The sequence below is a fragment of the Plenodomus lingam genome (genome assembly GCF_022343315.1).
Source record: "Plenodomus lingam strain CAN1 chromosome Unknown contig_19, whole genome shotgun sequence".
Lineage (NCBI taxonomy): Eukaryota > Fungi > Ascomycota > Dothideomycetes > Pleosporales > Leptosphaeriaceae > Plenodomus > Plenodomus lingam.
In genome coordinates this window covers 1,099,431-1,117,875 of record NW_027093936.1, presented here as the reverse complement: position 1 = coordinate 1,117,875, position 18,445 = coordinate 1,099,431, and the positions used below count along the sequence as shown (strand labels likewise).

The 18,445-nt window shown below is 52.6% G+C and overlaps 9 protein-coding genes across 9 annotated transcripts; 7 read left to right on the top strand and 2 right to left on the bottom strand.

Annotated features, from left to right (window-relative positions):
- Positions 1-346: 346 nt before the first annotated feature.
- Positions 347-739, top strand: IAQ61_004401 (uncharacterized protein; the record flags this gene model as incomplete). The annotated part of the gene is made up of 1 exon (XM_066096334.1): positions 347-739. The coding sequence occupies one exon, from the start codon at positions 347-349 to the stop codon at positions 737-739; it is 393 nt and encodes a 130-aa protein (XP_065953652.1).
- Positions 740-1,250: 511 nt separating this feature from the next.
- On the bottom strand, positions 1,251-4,631 carry IAQ61_004400 (uncharacterized protein; the record flags this gene model as incomplete). The annotated part of the gene is made up of 2 exons (XM_066096333.1): positions 1,251-2,363; positions 2,412-4,631. The coding sequence occupies 2 exons, from the start codon at positions 4,629-4,631 to the stop codon at positions 1,251-1,253; spliced, it is 3,333 nt and encodes a 1,110-aa protein (XP_065953651.1).
- A 591-nt stretch (positions 4,632-5,222) lies between these two features.
- IAQ61_004399 (uncharacterized protein) lies at positions 5,223-5,600 on the top strand (the record flags this gene model as incomplete). Its single annotated transcript, XM_066096332.1, has 3 exons — positions 5,223-5,294; positions 5,369-5,398; positions 5,472-5,600. 3 exons carry the CDS (start codon positions 5,223-5,225, stop codon positions 5,598-5,600), a joined length of 231 nt encoding a protein of 76 aa, XP_065953650.1.
- A 670-nt stretch (positions 5,601-6,270) lies between these two features.
- On the top strand, positions 6,271-7,167 carry LCL3 (putative endonuclease lcl3; the record flags this gene model as incomplete). The annotated part of the gene is made up of 1 exon (XM_003839002.1): positions 6,271-7,167. One exon carries the CDS (start codon positions 6,271-6,273, stop codon positions 7,165-7,167), a length of 897 nt encoding a protein of 298 aa, XP_003839050.1.
- A 722-nt stretch (positions 7,168-7,889) lies between these two features.
- Positions 7,890-8,165, top strand: IAQ61_004397 (uncharacterized protein; the record flags this gene model as incomplete). The annotated part of the gene is made up of 2 exons (XM_066096331.1): positions 7,890-7,997; positions 8,049-8,165. 2 exons carry the CDS (start codon positions 7,890-7,892, stop codon positions 8,163-8,165), a joined length of 225 nt encoding a protein of 74 aa, XP_065953649.1.
- Positions 8,166-8,360: 195 nt separating this feature from the next.
- Positions 8,361-12,175, top strand: ARG4 (argininosuccinate lyase; the record flags this gene model as incomplete). Its single annotated transcript, XM_066096330.1, has 4 exons — positions 8,361-8,714; positions 8,784-10,300; positions 10,464-12,014; positions 12,068-12,175. The coding sequence occupies exons 1-4, from the start codon at positions 8,375-8,377 to the stop codon at positions 12,173-12,175; spliced, it is 3,516 nt and encodes a 1,171-aa protein (XP_065953648.1). The 5' UTR covers positions 8,361-8,374.
- A 1,336-nt stretch (positions 12,176-13,511) lies between these two features.
- On the bottom strand, positions 13,512-14,477 carry IAQ61_004395 (uncharacterized protein; the record flags this gene model as incomplete). Its single annotated transcript, XM_003839000.1, has 2 exons — positions 13,512-13,936; positions 13,988-14,477. 2 exons carry the CDS (start codon positions 14,475-14,477, stop codon positions 13,512-13,514), a joined length of 915 nt encoding a protein of 304 aa, XP_003839048.1.
- Positions 14,478-14,719: 242 nt separating this feature from the next.
- On the top strand, positions 14,720-15,601 carry IAQ61_004394 (uncharacterized protein). The gene is made up of 3 exons (XM_003838999.2): positions 14,720-15,024; positions 15,077-15,283; positions 15,373-15,601. Exons 1-3 carry the CDS (start codon positions 14,890-14,892, stop codon positions 15,568-15,570), a joined length of 540 nt encoding a protein of 179 aa, XP_003839047.1. The 5' UTR covers positions 14,720-14,889; the 3' UTR covers positions 15,571-15,601.
- Positions 15,602-17,423: 1,822 nt separating this feature from the next.
- On the top strand, positions 17,424-17,990 carry IAQ61_004393 (uncharacterized protein; the record flags this gene model as incomplete). Its single annotated transcript, XM_003838997.2, has 2 exons — positions 17,424-17,593; positions 17,886-17,990. Exons 1-2 carry the CDS (start codon positions 17,447-17,449, stop codon positions 17,988-17,990), a joined length of 252 nt encoding a protein of 83 aa, XP_003839045.2. The 5' UTR covers positions 17,424-17,446.
- Positions 17,991-18,445: the final 455 nt, after the last annotated feature.

Below are 18,445 nucleotides of genomic sequence, written 5' to 3'. Positions count from 1 at the left end.
CGGTATACATACTCGTCTAGTCAGTCGCCAAAACCACCCACCTCCCCCCTCGCAGTCCCCCGACAGTGTGGAGAGAGCTGGTACGTCTTCAGTATGGGCAGATACTACCTCCATATAGGATAGAGGCTGCCTATATACACCGTCCCCGGAACCTGGCACCAAGCGAACCCGTCTTTCGTCACCCAATCTCCTTGCACTCACAGCCACTGTGCAGCCAAACAATGTGGGGAGGGGGGGCCCTCTGATGCACCCTCGTTCAACGGCCGCCGTCTTCACACACACACACACACACACACACACACACCATCGGCCATCCACGACGGACGACGACCGATCACTGATGCTGATGAGCCCACATGCAGTCTGCCCTGATTTCCCCCAACTCTCCACCACCACCATCACCATCACCATCACCACCACCGCCTCCTCTTCCTCCTCCGCCGCCGCCGCCGCCGACGCACACCCAGACTCCATACCGCCCGCCGTGGTGGTGTCACCACCCACACCCAACTTGGTGTGCCTGACGCCTAGGAGTACTAACTCATTCCATTTGCCCCAAAAAATAACTCGCCAAGTTCCACCAACCACGTGCGATGCAGCCTCGAGCTCGCTTCTAGATTCAACACAACTGGAACTTCTGGAACTGGTCAACTCTGGCCCTAGCCTCCCTTCCCCGTTCTCGGGTCAAGCTTCCAGAACAAAACACACAGACACAGACACGTTGCCGCTAAGGCTGTAAAAAGAAAAGGCAGGCAACTGCAGACATGGGAGGTTTCACAAACAATACAGAGTAGGCTGGAGCTCACTTGATCTCACCCACTACTCTCAGTAGGTTTTGCGTTTGGCGGGCGCAGTAGAGACGGGGTGCGCATGCATGCTAGGCCCCCCCCATCAAACCAACCCGCACAGCACAGCTCATGTACCTATGCCAGCCGCCAACATCATCCATGTGCCCCGCAGCCGCCCCCAGTCGGTATTCCATCCGGTGGTCATGGTGAATGGAAACTGCTGAATAGAGGACAACCAGACCATTTCATTCCACCATGCCTTCCCCGCTTCCTCAACACTCGCTTGCTACCTGAGCTGCTCTAGTAGCAAGCAAGCATGCTCGACGCTGCAAAGGTATATCCCATCACTCACCCCTGCTGCACCCACGGCAAATGCAGAGGCTCGCCCAACAAAGTATGCAAACAAAAGACAAACAAAAAAAAATACAACAACATCAGCTTGCAAAGCCCCCATGTCCGATACTACAACCTCCGCAGCCGTTTGCTAGCGCCTAGTTCAATCGCAGTCCGACTGTTAAGAATCAGGTCCTCGTTCCCTCCTTCGGGCGGATTCGCCTGAATGTACTCTCGACGTATCCGTGCAGCTTCCTTGTCCCATGTAGCCACCCGCTCCTTGAAGTCCGCTGCATGCGCCGTCGCATCCTCTCGTGCATGGCTGGCTTGCTCGAGGTAAGGCTTCTTGACCTCCTCGCTTGCCATGCGCCATCGGAGCCCAATCGCGTTCCTGATCTCTTGTTTCGACGCCTTGGCTTCTGGGTTCCCCGTCGCCGCCTTGCGTGCATCATCCCCCTCCTGTTTGCAAATATACCAAAAGTCCTTGGTGTACAGCAGGAAAGGATTCACCCCCGTCCGGCCTGGCTTGATCGGCCGTTCACCAATTTCCGTCAGTATGGCTCCGATGATGGCAGCCTCATAGTCTTCGTCCCGCTGCACTCGCGCTGGCTTAGCGTTCTTCTGCGGTGATACCGCAGGTTCAAAGCGGCGTTTGCCATCCAATGTCGGAGTCGTCGAGGCCTCCACTTTCATCTTCTTTTCCACGAGCGGACTGGGTATCTGTATAGGCCCAAGGATCGTCTCGGCCACTTCGGCAGCAACTCGAAGACCTGACAAGTAGGCCCCGTGAACCGTCGCTGGATGTGTCCCACATGTAGCTTCACCAGCAAAGTGCAATGGCCCATGTGGCCGTGCCATGACATCATAATCGCCTGCTTGTGTCTGTGGCCCAACGTACGAGTAGCTACCGCGAGCATAAGGATCTCTCTTCCACCGTGTAACAATCGTTTCCGACGGAAGTGGGACGGGGTTGGGTGCGAACATGGAATCGAGTCTGTCGGTGACCTCTTTGACTAATTGGTCATTCGACGTCGCTTCGGCGTAATGAGCAGCATCGCCTGCCATCAGCGCAACGAGCACAGGCTTGCCACTTGTCTTGATGCAGTTCCAGAACAAGTAAAACCGCCCGCGTTTGGCTGAGTAGTCTTCAGGGCGCATGCTAGCGTCGATTTCTGCCTCATTGAGCAAGCCGAACATGTCTCGTTCTGGCTCCCAAAATGCCTTCTCGTAAACGAGGATGATCTACGCAGTTTGTCAGATCTGTCATTGCAACAGTAAACGAATACAGACCTTGTTGAGCAGGCCAAAACCCATGCGTGCAATGACGTCCTGCTTCCAGTCTGGAAGTGGGGGTTGAAACTCAACAGAACCAGACTTGAGCACGCCGAGAGGAGTGGTCAGGACGATCTGGTCTGCTTCATATGTTTCCCCATTGCTGCACTCAATCTTGACAGCTTTGCCGCTTTGGCTCCCGTCCGTCTGATAGCGAACCGTCCTGACTGGCGAATTGAACCGGATATCGAGCCTGCTTGGACTTTGCCATAGGCCTCGTGGAACCTGTTGGAAGCCCCCAATCACTTCCGAATGCTCGCCCTCAAACTCGTTCCCAATGTCTTGATCCCATCCACTCAGACTGAGTTGATTCACACTTACAGCATTGGCATACTCAAGATTAGCATGATGCCAACTAAGCAGACGCATGTCTTTGGGCTGCATATCGAGAATGCTCTGGTATTGTCGAAAACCTTCGTCCATGGTCTGTCCAAGCGTTGGGAAGTCGGAGCCTTTTGCGATGGTGTCCAGATCTAATGATTGTGAAGTGGAGGCTCCAAGTTTCAGCTTCCATCCCAGGCTCTGCATAGTCTCTGCTGCAGTGATGTCAGGATTGAAGCCAGCACTCAGTTGATATGCTCGTCCGGCCAGCTTCTCTACACCCGTCGTAGGCTTCTCCTCCTTCGTTGAGGCTGCATGATCAGCGTTCGCTAGCAGCGATACGTCGGCTTCCTCAGTTTGCGCAATTGTTGGGCCTCCGTTATCGCTAGGCTCGCGGCCGAACAACAAGAAGCTGCGGTCACCCTCTACCGTCCGTTGCACTGCCGGCTTGTTACGATAAACAGCTGCACGTTCTAAGACGTCGTTGTATAGCTTCTCCACCAATATATCTTGGCTTCTCTCGACAACCGTCCCATCATAATCATAGAGAATGGTATTGTCGCGTAAGCCATGATAGGGAATGCCGAGTTGCCCACGGATGATCGTGTTTAGGGGATTCCCATGCTCGAAACCTGTGACAATTTGTGCGCCCATCTCAGCAGTACAACGATGTCCTGGAGGGAGGGAAGAACTCGACTGGTTGAGGAAGGGATGTGAATACACCCGACCACCGACCCGAGGTCGAGCTTCAAGTATGACGATCTTTGGTGCACGCTCGCCTGCTTCTGTCAGTTGGTTACCAAGCTGAGCGAACAAGCCTTCCAGATGTCTCGCACAACCTAAACCGGACATTCCCGCACCAACTATAATGATTGTTCGTTGCAGACCAGCTTTAGCCTTGGATTTGGGAGTCGGGCCAGCGGTATTCGGTATCTCCACGCAGCCAAAGTTGATGTAACCATTTCTCAGCAGCCACATATACGCCACTTTGGCCAGTCCAAAGTGCCGCTTGTCGCGCGCACAGCCTGCTGCTTCTTGTAGAGACACATACACGAGCGGATTGCGATGCCATATCCGTAGTATGGCGTTTCTGATGTTCAAATAGATCGTCACCTGTGCTTGATTGATGTGTTCTCGCAGAAGCCGGTACTCTGCGGGATGGAGAGCGAAAGGGTTTAGTCTGCTGTTCTCTGCTGCCAGAATGCACTGTCGTCCAAACTCCTGCCATGATATCGTTGTAGGTATACTTGAGCTTGCTTTTAATTCAATCACCTTGCCGCGAGCTGGTGTGGAATTGGTCCTCCGGTGGACGCTGGGCCGACCAGCCATCTGAGGAAGTTCAGGAGTGGAAGAAGCATGTGATACACGATCCAGACTTTGCGGCGTTCTTGCCATGACACCAGCGTCTTCTTGATGATTTTTCAGTGGAGGATGCCGTTTTGGATCATGGGTTGCAGTACGCATATTCGGTTCAGCCTGCACGTTGTTTGTCCCATTCCCCATGTTTGACTGGGGAGTGAACGGATCCTGCAGCGGCGAATGAGCGTACATGTGTCCATATCCGTTGATAAATGCTCCAGGGGTAGACGCTTCATGATCGTCTCCGCCACTTATATGGCCAGTACTAAGCTCGGACGTATCGTGGGATTCACCATAGTGTACCGAGGACGTAGTTGACTCCCTGCCGTATTCCAGGTTACTAAGCCCGGTCATGGGAGTGATGCCGCCTTTCAGATGTATACTGTCACTGGACATTGGCACCGACAGAAGATCATCGTGGGATTGATCGAAGAGGTATGTTCCGTCATCGAGTGCGCTAGGATCGGTGGTGGATGCGAAGGTGGAGGTAGAGAACATTATATGATGATTGGAGGGCTAAGCACAGGAGGACGAAGCGCACGAACGCCGAGGAAAGGGCTATGTGCAAGAATGAACCATCCGGCTAGATTCGCTGGCAAATCGGTGATATGTGTGTAGAAAGACTGGATGGGAAATTGCAGTCATGTAAAGATTGGTTATCGATGGCGGGAGCGCACATGGTAGATGCGATGCCGTTCAAGCGGTCGACTGAGGTCGAGGCGTTGAAAAGGCGGATGTCACGTGTGTGCGGGCCGTATGCGTCGACGATAGCTTCCCTTGCGGTCGGGAAGGGGCTTGTCCACTACATCGCATCTCTCCGCAACGCTTCGCTGGACACTGGCTGTTAGGCTGGCTCTGTTTCAGGAACGATGGGCCACAGAAACGTACTGGCGATGGGGATACTTGAAGACTGGTCTCACGACGCGGTTTCCGCACGGTGAACTGTGCCTAGCCCGAAAGGTGGCAGAATCCCTCCCAACTCCCAATACACTCAAATGCGACTCCGCCACTGCTACACCCAGGATTGATTACCACAACGTAACTTGCAAAGGGACGAGTAGACTCCCACTCGATTGGGCCAGCAAAAAAATGGTCCTGACTGTTGACGCACAGTTTATCCGCATTGCCATGTTTTCTAGGCAGCAATCAGCCACCAGTAGAGTACACGGTCAGAGGACATGGATTGTCGTGAAAACTCATCGCTCCTACCTAGGAATAGCTTAACAAAAACATAGGGCAGGAAGCAAACTACCCGTACAGTTGAGGTGAGTGCGTTACAGTCATCAGTCTTCCTCATACATGACATGACAAGTACCTGGTACTGACGACACTATCCAGTTGATAAAGATGCTGCTGAAACTATCACCAAGCACCATGCAGTTAATACTATACACCAGTCTACGACTCCCAATCACCACACTATTGGCAACATCTGCATCCAAGTTCACACGGATACACCCATCATAAACCACCATATCTTTTTCTTCGATGACAAGATCATGGTATACTTGGTAGATTGCAGGATGTTGGCAATATATCTAGTCACTGGTCCATGAGTATGTTGGCGAGTCGCGACTCTACCATCCATCAATAGGATCGATGGGTACGAGAGAGAGCGGCAGCACCAACACCAGCACGGTGGAACAAGTGGACCATTCAGCGCGTGTCTATCTTTGGTAGCGCAACAGTGTTCTCGAGGGCCGGAATATCGAATAGCATCAAAGAGGCATGTGGCTGTAGAGTTTTGACCATGCTAATTGGAGCGATCTGCAAAGACTTAGTCTGGCCTCAATTACCCCAGACTGTGACATAACGAGGACCCCTGATTTACTCAATGAGTGACCATCGTCATCAAATACTCTACGATCTTCTGTGTGGTAACATAGTGTCCATCAAATCTTCACGTCGCGATGTACTCATGACTCGTAGCCCAACCTATTGAGACTTTATCACATCCATAATTACAAACTTCAACAACGACACAGTGCTATATGTGAAAGATGCTGGGCATGCCAAATTCTTCATAAAACAAGTCACATGGGGCACAACACGCTAGCGCGGAATTACGTCCTGATCCCGCGTTGCTGCTTCTTCACTTCCTTGAATTCTCACCGCTACACTCTTGCGACAGTAAACAATGCGATGGCCTTGGTCAGGCCATGACGAGGAAAAGAAGAGGAATGCCGCTACCAGATCAAAGCGAGCGGAGACAGCAAACTCCTGGACAGGGACGTTGTTAGAGTCGCGGACTCTAGTTCCTTCTGTCGCATTGACAGTCTCGACGGTTCTCGGACTGCGCCTCTACAAGGCGTACTTTCGGCGTATCCCAACAGTCAATCACATCAAACCCGATTATTTTCGACGCAGGACTCTGTTCGGCCAGGTTACGAGCGTTGGCGATGCAGACAACTTCCGCTTGTATCACACCCCAGGTGGAAGATTAGCGGGGTGGGGATGGTTGCCATGGAAAACTGTACCGACCAAAAGAGAGGCGCTCGTCAAGCAGACGGTAGGTCCTGTACTGATTCTATGGAGATTACGTCCTCGGCGCATCTCTTCTGATTGGATGCTAAAGGCAATACAGCTTCACATTAGAATAGCTGGTGTCGATGCACCGGAACTTGCCCACTGGGGACGCGAAGCGCAGCCGTACTCGAAGGAGGCCCTGGACTGGCTGACGCAATTAATCCTCCATCAACGAGTGCGTGTGCGCTTATATAGGCGCGATCAATATGATCGGGTGGTAGCACAGGTTTACTACCGCAGGTGGTTCTTCAGGCAAGACGTGGGATTGGAAATGCTGAAGATGGGGCTGGCAACGGTGTATGAGGCTAAGAGTGGGGCCGAGTTTGGTGATGTTGAGCAGCAATATCGTGCTGCCGAGGAGAAGGCCAAGGAGAGTAGGGCTGGGATGTGGGCAAAGCCAAATCTACTACAGAGACTGGGTGGGGCGGGGACAAAGGCGCCGGAAAGCCCTCGGGAGTACAAGAGCAGACACACGGCAGCAGAGAAACAAAAGAAAGCGGCGTGGTAGTTGTAAAGGAGAAGACCACGTTGAACTTGAGGTTGGGTGGTTGCAAGCACAATTCTGCAGATGGAGGGAAAGCTGCGTGCGAACTGTACATGTAAGAAGATGGGACCTACTACTACTACTACTACTACTACTACTAAACTTATACATGCATACACTATATGTACATACACAGTGCTATTACTCCTCCTACCCTGTGGTACAGAAGAGCAACAGGACATGACTCGCACAAAAGCATGGAGATCGCAAGAGAACAAGTTCATCCAAGACGTAGATCGTCTGAGTCACTGGACAAGCAGACTTTGCAGTGGAGGTGAAGATGGCCAAGGACAGACCAGTCATTGTTGAAGCCAATCGAAGTTGAATTTTGGGTGCGATTTGCCCTATGATTCACGATCGCAGCCACGGAACCCATGTTCCCTCCCCAGGCTGACGGAGACGTTGCAAGTGGACAACTACACAACAGAAAATTTTGATTCCCGTCCAAGCGTTGGTCTTTGTATGTAGCGCCGCGATCGGTGCGACGTGTAGATGAGTGAAGTGTGGCTCGCGTGGTCTGATGTTTGCATTTGCTGGACAAGAAAAAGGCATGCTATGGTGATAGTTCCATAGGTAGCGAGGATAGACCAAATCTGGCCTTGCAGCAGAATGCTTTTTAAAGACTTCGCCCTCGGCCATGGTAGGAACTGGCTGCTGGCTCGACAGCTTTTGTTTACTGAGCGACCATGATCCTGTCCCATGACTCTCCTCCTCCTCCTCCTCCTCCTCCTCCTCTCTTGTGTCCTGACCGCCCGGAAACGCGTCAGAGGGCTGAGGGCTTATCAGTATCATCAGTGCGACCCCCCCCCCCCCGGGTATCGGCCGAGTACTGATTGGCCGACCAGTGCAATCCTTGGGGATTTTTTTTGGGCTATAGCATCACACCTCTCCCCCACAGTTTACTCATAAATCATATCAAGACGGGAGGTCCTTCGCACTCTGCTCTGCTGGGCTTGAGCTGAAGCAGTCTTCAATTGCACCCTCTCCGCCCATTGAGCGTCCCTTCCTTTCGCGTTGCCCGCCTGCCGCCTTTGTCCTACCAGCACTCATCGTCTGGAGATAGACAGCCCTATCTTGACTCTTGAGCTTGCAACCTTTCCTTCCCCCTCCCCCTCGCCCTCCTCTCCTCCTCCTCGCCCTCCCCCACGGCTGCTCAGATCGCCTGTGCGATATGGCTTTCGGTCGGCTGGCTGGACGCGCACCTGCCCTCACTGCACGACTCCGCTCCATTGCACCTTCCACTCCCTCCTCTCGCACCTTCACAGCGAGGAGTACCAGGCCACTGACTGCGCTCCGATCGAGCCCCGAGTCGCCTGCAGCCCTCCGCCAGCTGCGCGCTTTCACACACGTCTCTCAGTCCTGGAATAAGACGCAAGAGGCACCCAATGCGCAAGCCTATCTGAACAGCGGCGCCATTTCTGGTGCACGTGATCTTGTCGATGTGAAGAAGGTTTTGGTCATTGGTAGCGGTGGTCTCAGCATTGGTCAAGCGGGAGAATTTGACTATTCAGGTAGGTGAAAGAGAATGATCCCAAGAGCGCACAATCCCTCAGAAAACTTGAAATTGACCCAAAAGCCAGGCTCACAAGCGCTGAAGGCTCTGAAGGAAGCCGGCGTCAAGTCGGTCCTCCTCAACCCCAACATTGCGACTATCCAGACATCGCACGTGCTCGCCGATGAAATCTACTATCTACCTGTCACCCCCGAATACGCCGAATATGTCATCCAAAAAGAGAAGCCAGACGGCATCTTCCTCAGCTTTGGTGGACAGACTGCGCTCAACTTGGGCGTCCAGATGGACGCCAAGGGCATCTTCGAAAAATACAACGTCAAGGTGCTGGGAACAAGCGTGCAGACATTGAAGACCAGTGAGGACCGTGATCTGTTCGCGCGTGCTCTAGACGAGATCAACATCCCGATTGCAAAGTCGATCGCCGTAAGCACGGTGGACGAAGCGCTGGAAGCAGCGGAGAAGGTCGGATACCCCATCATTGTTCGTGCGGCGTATGCGCTCGGTGGTCTTGGTTCCGGTTTCGCCAACAACGCAGAGGAGCTCAAGAATTTGTCGGCTCGATCTCTGACTCTGTCGCCGCAAATCTTGGTCGAGAAGTCGCTCAAGGGCTGGAAGGAGGCTGAATATGAGGTTGTGCGCGATGCAGCGGATAACTGCATCACGGTCTGCAACATGGAGAACTTTGACCCGCTGGGTGTACACACCGGTGACAGTATCGTCGTTTCTCCCAGTCAGACCTTCAGTGACGAGGAATACCACATGCTCCGGTCTGCGTCCATCAAGATTGTCCGACACTTGGGAGTGGTGGGCGAGTGCAACGTGCAATACTGCCTGCAACCAGACGGTCTTGACTACAGAGTCATTGAAGTCAATGCGCGTCTCTCTCGTTCCTCTGCATTAGCCTCCAAGGCCACTGGATACCCATTGGCATACACTGCCGCCAAGATCGGTCTTGGACACACCCTTCCTGAACTGCCAAATGCCGTCACCAAGACCACTACGGCCAACTTCGAGCCCAGTTTGGATTACGTTGTGACCAAGATGCCCCGATGGGACCTTGCCAAGTTCCAGAACGTCAAGCGCGATATTGGTAGCTCCATGAAGTCGGTTGGTGAAGTCATGGCTATCGGTCGTACGTTTGAGGAGTCCTTCCAGAAGGCCTGCCGACAAGTGGACCCCAAATTCCTCGGTTTCCAGGGCGAAAAATACGGCGAAAACCTCGACAATGAACTTGCGAATCCCACCGATCGCCGATGGCTCGCTGTCGGCCAGGCTCTATTCCACGAAGGATACACTGTCGACCGTGTACACGAGCTCACCAAGATCGACAAATGGTTCCTTCACAAGCTCCAGAACATTGTCGATTGCACTCACGAGCTCGAGGACATTGGCAGTCTCTTTGGGTTGAAGAAGGAGATCATTCTCAAGGCCAAGAAGATGGGATTCTCTGACAAGCAGATTGCAAAGGCGGTCAACAGCACCGAAGACGAGGTTCGCGCCCGCAGGAAGAGCTTCGGTATCAGGCCCTGGGTCAAGAGGATTGACACACTGGCTGCCGAATTTCCAGCAAACACAAACTATCTTGTCAGTCATGCCATTATGCCCAGTGAGAATGATTACTAACGTGTGTGTAGTACGTGCGTATCCCACACTGCTGTCGTGTGAGCGACATGGCGTCTTCTAGGACCCATCATGGCCGTAATCACGAACATTGTTTTCGAGTGTAGACGCTAACTTGTATCTATAGACAACCTACAATGCCTCATCGCATGATGTCACGTTTGATGATCACGGTACAATCGTTCTTGGTAGCGGTGTCTACCGTATTGGTAGCTCTGTGGAGTTCGATTGGTGTGCTGTCAACGCTACTCGCTCTCTGAATGCGCTCGGCAAGAAGACTGTCATGATCAACTACAACCCTGAGACCTACTCGACTGACTTCGATGTCGCTGACAAGCTGTACTTTGAAGAGTTGAGCTACGAGCGTGTCATGGACATCTACGAGTTGGAAACCGCAAGCGGCGTTGTCGTTTCTGTCGGTGGACAATTGCCGCAAAACATCGCTCTTAAGCTCCAGGAGTCTGGAAAAGCCAAGGTCCTTGGTACTAACCCTGAGGATATCGACAAGGCCGAAGATCGTCACAAGTTCTCCTCCATTCTCGACTCGATCGGTGTGGACCAGCCTGCATGGAAGGAGCTCACATCTTACGAGGAGGCCAAGAGTTTTGCAAGCTCTGTTGGATATCCTGTCCTTGTCCGCCCATCATATGTTCTCTCTGGTGCCGCCATGACCGTCATCCGTAGCGAAGACGAACTCAAGGAGAAGCTGCTTGCTGCCTCCTCTGTTTCCCCAGACCACCCGGTCGTCATCACCCAATACATTGATGGGGCACAGGAGATTGATTGCGATGCGGTTGCTTCAAACGGCAAGGTTCTCGTACACGCGGTCAGCGAGCACATTGAGAATGCCGGTGTCCACTCTGGTGATGCTACCCTTGTTCTGCCTCCTGTCAACCTGGACAAGAGGATTCAAGAACGTGTCAAGGAGATTGCCGACAAGGTTGCAAAGGCCTGGAACATCACTGGTCCCTTCAACATGCAAATCATCAAGGAGGAGGTCGAGGGCGCCGAGCCTAACCTGAAAGTTATCGAGTGCAACCTTCGCGCATCTCGCTCATTCCCCTTTGTCAGCAAGGTTCTCGGTACCAACTTCATCGATGTTGCCACGAAGGCACTTGTCGGCCGCGATGTTCCTGAACCAACCGACTTGATGGCTGTGGAAAGACCCTACCTTGCCACCAAGGTCCCACAGTTCTCATGGACCAGGTTAGCTGGTGCTGACCCTTACCTTGGCGTCGAGATGGCGTCGACTGGTGAGATGGCCTGCTTCGGAAAGGATCTTGTCGAGGCATACTGGGCATCAGCCCAATCGCAAATGAACTTCCGTCTGCCACAACCTGGTGAGGGTCTGCTTTTCGGAGGTGACACCACCGCGAACTCGCTCCACTCCACGTCCCTTGTTCAGATCGCCAAGTACATCCACTTCCTTGGTTACAAGTTCTTTGCTGCCAACCAGGACGTCAAGACACTGCTTGAGAAGAATGTGGAAGGTCTCAAAGTTGATGTGATTGAATTCCCCAAGGAGGACAAGAGAAAGCTGCGCGAGGTGTTTGAGAAGAACGACATCCGTGGATGTTTCAACCTTGCCAAGTACAGGGCGAACGGCCTGCTTGACGAGGACTACGTCATGAGAAGGAACGCTGTCGACTTTGGCGTGCCGTTATTCATGGAGCCCAAGGTGAGTAACTCATACTCTGTTGCCACAATGAATCTATGCTAATAACATCGCAGACCGCCGTCCTCTTTGCTCAGTGCATGAGCGAGAAGCTGCCCAAGAAGGAGGGTATCCCTAGCGAGGTTAGATCATGGAGCGACTTCGTCGGCGGCCGCCCATTGTAGATGACAAGTCACGGTCACGTTCACGGTCATGAAGCATTTGAATGAAAGGGGTCGAATGAGAAAGGGAGGAGAAATCGAGGCGAAAGAAGTGTACCCACTTCTGATTAGTGTGGTTTGAGCAACGGTTCAGCGGAAGCACTGTAAGAGAGAGAGAGAAAGGGAAAGAAGAAGATCCTTTCCATGTTCATGTACATCTATTCTCACCTCTCCATCATGTGCCTGCTTTTTTGTCGGCCAGTCTTACAAGTCCGAGGGCGTTGAGGAGGATTGGTTGGAAGCAACGGCGTGCGGTCACGCTTCTTCTTGTTCCTACTTTTCTTCTTCTGTCTTTTCAGGATTCTATCATTATCATTACTTTCCGGGAAAGCGAAAAAAAAGGTCGGCTCGGGCGTCTGTTGAAGTCTAGCGCGGGATTTTCAACTTTTCTAGCGAAATGGGCGAAAAAACAGTACCGTATTCAAAACTCGGGTTTTTTTCGTTTTCCACGATTATATATCTTTGTGTTTGATCCTACTAACACCTAGCTGCGTGCGGTTCATGTATCCGTATCACTTTAGACCCCCGTTTATTCCCGTCTGGCAGACTCGTGGAGGTAGAGGTATATATCTATGGGTGTTGGGCTCAAATGGACTTACTTTTGTACGTGGTGGGTTGGGTTGGGGGAAGGGATGCTGTTTGTTTGTTTGTGGTGGTTGTAGTTGTGCGTGTATATTCGTTGTATCTGTCTGTATGCATGCATGTAGTACAAAGAGCACCGGCGGCAGCAGCAGCAGCAAGCTCCAGTTTAAACACAGCATATGGTATGAGGAGGATGGTGTGTACCATGCCAAAAGCGATGGTGCAGGAGTGGATAGGCTGGTGTTGAGAGACGTGCATCGTGTGTGAGATTAGCACTGGAATAACGGTTGTTGTGCTCTGAGGGAGGGAAGAAATAAATATATATATGTAGAGAGAGAGAGAGAGAGAGGTGGGTGAATAGTCCATGAGCAGGGATTTCCAGCTGGACTTGAAGTACGCATGGAGCTACGAGCTCTTTCTCTGTCTTGTCTGTCTAGTCTCTCGTGCTCGTGCTCGCTCTTTGATGGGAAAGAAGAGCAGTGGAAATAAGGTGGGGAAGGAAAAAAATGGAAAAGGAAAAGCGTAGAGAAAACACTCCCACCACCAACCACCCTCTGTCCGGGGGGGAGAAAACGCCTTGCGCACCCGCTCGCATCAACTTTCTTCAATCAAGAAATAAATAAAAGATGAAATCGTGTGTATTGTCAAGTAGACTTTGCAGTCTGTACATGACGTATCACGATACCCATCTCTCTCTCCCTCTCTCTCCCTCTCTCTCTCATGAAAACTTCCACCGATTCCCGCAATTCATGCACTCGCAAAACGTCGTCATCGGCTCATCGGCACTCCTCGTCTGCGCCTGGCTGTACGAGACCATCTTCTGCTTGCACTTGCCGCACTGAAATTCCTTTGAGATTGCCTTTTCCACCTGGGCGACCATGGCCTGGTTGATATTTTCCTGCTCGAGAATCTTGTCTTCTGCGCGGCGCTCGTCCGACTTCATTTCATCGTGCGTCATGACGACGAAGCGCTTGGCCGAGATGTCGCCGCTGAAGACGCGCTTGCGGAGTTGGGGGTTGGTCTTGTTCTTTAGGTTTTGGAAGAGGGAGCGCATCTTGGCCTTGTAGGCGTCGTTGATGGAGCCGGCGTTGGTGTAGGCAGCTGCTTCGACTTGCTTGGCTATGACGAGGATCTCATCGGGCACTGTGCTGGGTTAGCGAGCTGGGTGAGTAGTGTGCGCTGCGGTTGACCTACTGGCTTCACTCATAAACGCCAGACCGTCGTACATGAGCTTTACACAGGCGTCTCGTGAGTCGTTGCCAGTGACTTGGTACTTGACCTTGTCGGTCCTGTGGTTGCGCTTGTCTGCGGGCACATCGTGCTTCTTCTTAGCCGCTGCGGGAGCAGGCGATGCGGTGCCTGATGGTGGAGGAGCCGGAGATGCGGATGCGCCGCTGTTGGCTGCCGTCTTTGCGGGGGTGCCCTTCTTGGGTTGCTTCTTGACTTGATCCCTCCATTTTGATACCAGCTCGGTAGCTAGCCTTTGCACGGCCGGGTCTTTGTGGGTTCGCAGGCGGTTGATAGTGACACCGATCCGTGTTGAGCGCAGTAAATCCTCGGTCGCGTCGACACCAGTCTTGAGGCCGTTGAGTAGGTTGAGGATGTTGGCACTGGGTTCGTTCTCCGCGACGGCCTTGCCAATCGCCTTGCCGCGCAGTTCGATCTCTTTGGCGTCCATGGCCATGTTGATGATGGTGGTGCCGAGCTGGCTGCGCAGATGGGTCGCGTGGGGGCGATGTCGGCGTTGTGGATGGTTGTGTGTGTTGGGACGAGTCAGGCGACAGTGATGGGGTTGTTATCACGGGTGAAGGAGGTGGTGTGCGTGTGTGAGTGTTTGTTGGCGGTTTTGATGTGTGCACTGAAGTTGTCGTGTGGTTTGCAATGACGAGGTCCGAGCGTGAAGACGCGCGCTAACTAGTCTCCGCGTCCACCTTCGACCTTCTGAACGATGGGAGGCTTGAGGGAGCCGCAACCGTCCAATTGTGCAACCGCGCCAGCAAACAACCACGTCCGCTCTACAAAGACCAGATTCACACCAATCTCCTTGTTTTCCTATCACGCATAAGCACACAAACACACCAATACACACATTCAACATGACCGAGAATGCGCCCCCGGGGAGCTCTGCCAACACCGGCGCAGATGGCTCGCGCGGGATGCCATACTACGAGAAGATACGACGCGATTTGCGCGAGTCGTTGAACAAGAAGCGCGGCATTGACGCTCAGCTGGTGAGTACAGCCATGCGACGCGCCTTGTGCCTTGTGCTCATTCCTGGCGCAGCACCAGATTGAGGACTCGATCAACCGCATGGAGACGGCCTATCTGGAGGAGACGAGCGCCGGAAACATCATCAAGGGCTTCGACAACTACATAAAGGGCGCCGCCACCACGACCACGGCCGGCGGAGCCAGCAATGCGACCAGGCGGAAGGCCGTCATCAGCGATGCAGACAGGATCTTCAGCCGAAGCTCAGCCAGCTTCCTCAGGGTACGTTCACACCACGGCTGGCACAACGACAGATCAGAGTGCAGCCCTCCAAGATGCAAGCCCATCATGTACTGACTTTGAAATAATAGGAAGCCTCCACTCCCGCGACCACTCCCTCCCATGCAGCCACACCGACCTCATCTTTTCCCACGCGCGAGAATAGCCAGCCGACGTCCAATGGTAATAAGATGGGTGGTGGGAGCAAGAAGAAGAAGACGACTGCTGAAGACGACGACGAGGACAGTAGCAAATCCAAACGTCAGAAAATCTCCTACGGACGAGATTGAAGTGATAGCCCTCCCCACCACATCCCCCCCCCCCAAAAAAAAAGTGTCATGACAAATATTCGACATTTGCCCGTAACATCCGAGACAAAGGAGATGTGAGACAAACCCGTGGCAGTGCGGTAGGCATTGATCTTGGTGTTTGGAACGACACCCTTGCAAGTACGCGTCCTTTGGAGACCTGAGACGCAAGCAAAGCAAAGGACCCACCGAACACCAAATCCTCAAAATAGTAAGGTTCGGGGACATGGCGGTGAAGCGGTCCATGAGCATGGGATCCGTGCCAGCAACGCGCGTTGCAAAGCCAAAAAAAGAAGAAGAAGAAGAAGAAGAAGTTAACTGGCCTGCCTGGCTCACTTCAGCTGGCTGTGTCTTGTGCCGACCAGGGAAGATTGTGGGAACAGGCATGGCTTTAGCGTAAGACCTGGTCGCACCCCCTCCCCTTCCCCGCCCGCCTCACAAAACCATGCAGGCCTGCCCCATGTCATGCCTTTCTGAAACCACTGGAAAAGCCAAAGATCGGATCGTGCATTCACCTTCGCGGGGTATCCGAGTACTGTGTACGTACGTACTGTTACTACACATGTACCCGCTCCTTTGGCAGCACGCATGTATCGTGACGATGCCTGCATGCGCCACGCGTGCGTACCACACCCCCCCCCCCCCCGCCCACTTATCCACCTGCACGCCACGGCGCAATGTTTTTCATCTCGACGCATGCAATGCATCACGGAACTGGGCGTTTCCCTTTGCAGATGCAAGTGGAGATGAATAAGTCACACTGCGCTTGCCGCTTGGGTTGGGTTGGTTGGAGGAGGTGAAGCAGGGAGGCCAGGGCGAGGATCAAGTCAAGATGCATGTTGTATGCAGTGTGTAGGAGTAGATTGACTTTGCACTTTCACGCCTCTTGTTTTGCTATGGGATGCTGTGCGATGCTGTGCGATGATGCCATTTCTCAAACAATCAATCAGTCGACCAGCCGCAGGCCACACGGATGGAAAGGAAAATAGCAAAGAGTATACCGACATCAATTACATCATGGCAATGTAGTGTACTGTAATGCACGACCAGAACATTCGCTCTATACACTATGCATATCATACTCGCTTGAGACCTGGACAAGTCTTACTTGTTCTACCATTTATGCAGATGATTGTTGTTATATTGAATCTCACGTAGAGGTGATGCCTGAGTACTTGGCTTTTATTAAGAACAACAAAAACTACTGGCGGACGAATACCACCATACTGTGAGACTAATACACCGAACTCATGACCTTTCTCTGAAAGAAAAAGGTAGGTATAGCATGATATCTTACATGCACTCTTTCAACCTTGAATTGATGCTTGGATTGGGTTGTTGGAAATAGAATCGGGATGGGACGAATTGGCACATGTGTGGAAGAATGCACCGCATACCGGGTGCAATTACAGTGCAACACCCAACAGATTCAACCGGAAAGGAAGAGAGGAAAAAGAAGAGAAGAAACAAAGATCTAGAGAGACTTGTCCCTTGGAATTGCCTAGCTTGATCATGGACAGTTTGTCAAACAAGACACCGCAGCTAGACACACGGTACCGTACCCGCCATGATGACCACACCCATCCTCCAAACCCCTCTCTCCCCATCAAGCCGACAAACTAGTAAGTAGTAACCTCCCGTCTCCCTCTCCCACACCACCTCAGCCGCACCCTCCAACTAGCTGCAAGCCAGCCCAACGCCAGTTGCAGCGGGCATAACATAACATTACGTTAGGGGAAAGGGAGCCCCCCCCCTCGCCTCACCCAGTCTATCTACGATTGTACACATGGACATGTGTACCATCATACATACATACACACGTACACATCGTATAGTACACACCACATACCACACTACCATGAATGCGGCAATACCAGCGACACCGCATCCAGCCACACCTGCTTTTCCTCCGCATAGCATTCGAAGCCTGAAAGCAGCGAGCGCCGGCGACTGTGGACCTGTTCAATCGCACAAACCTACAAGTACGTGTCCGGTACCCGGTCGAGTAGGTAGATATCCTTGACTGTACGCCACGATCCACAGCCGTGCCAGTACCTCATCAGTGAATATTGCGATGGATCCTACCCATCCCCTACGAGAGTGTACAAGTACATGGCTGAATCACGCATACCCATCCACCAACCTCGCCCAACCTAACCCTGCCCACGAGCCAAGCTCCCCAATTCCCAATGGCAAAACCTCGCGATCCCTCCAACGCGCGCTCAAGACCCATGTCCTGCCATGCCCTGTCCTGCCATGCCCTGTCCTGCCCAACAAGCCCAACATACCTATGATAGTACCATACTGCGACTCCCTACCCGAACCAGGGACACCACGAAACGCAGATTCTAGGTCTAGGGGGTTTCCCCTGGTGTGTTGGTTGGTACAGGCTAGAGGGTTAACCTTTTGGCTGGTGTGTAGATGGGGTGTAGGCTGTGGGGATGTGGGTGTGCTTGTTACTTGGAGATGGGTGGATGGGTGGGTGAAAGGTAGGGGAGCGTGGGGAGAATCGGTACGATCCAGAATGGACAGTCTTGTCCTCTTGGCCTACTGTAGATGAACGGAGGGAAAAAAAGACAAGACGGTGGATTTGTTTGATTCGCTGGGGTCTGCTTTTTGTTCAGCGATACCGGGTTCATGAGGGAAGGTTATGGTTGCAATTTTTTTGGTGATTTTCTTTTGGGTTTCTTCGTTCTTCTTTCTCTATTCAAAATAACAATGGATTTTCCTAGTCGCATCTTGGAGAAGAAGAGAGAAAGAAGGACAAACACATGATGCATTATTTCCCTACGAAGCCCTGTGTTTCACATACGCATATACTGTACATAGTTGCTCCGTGAACATTCTCTGCGCCCCC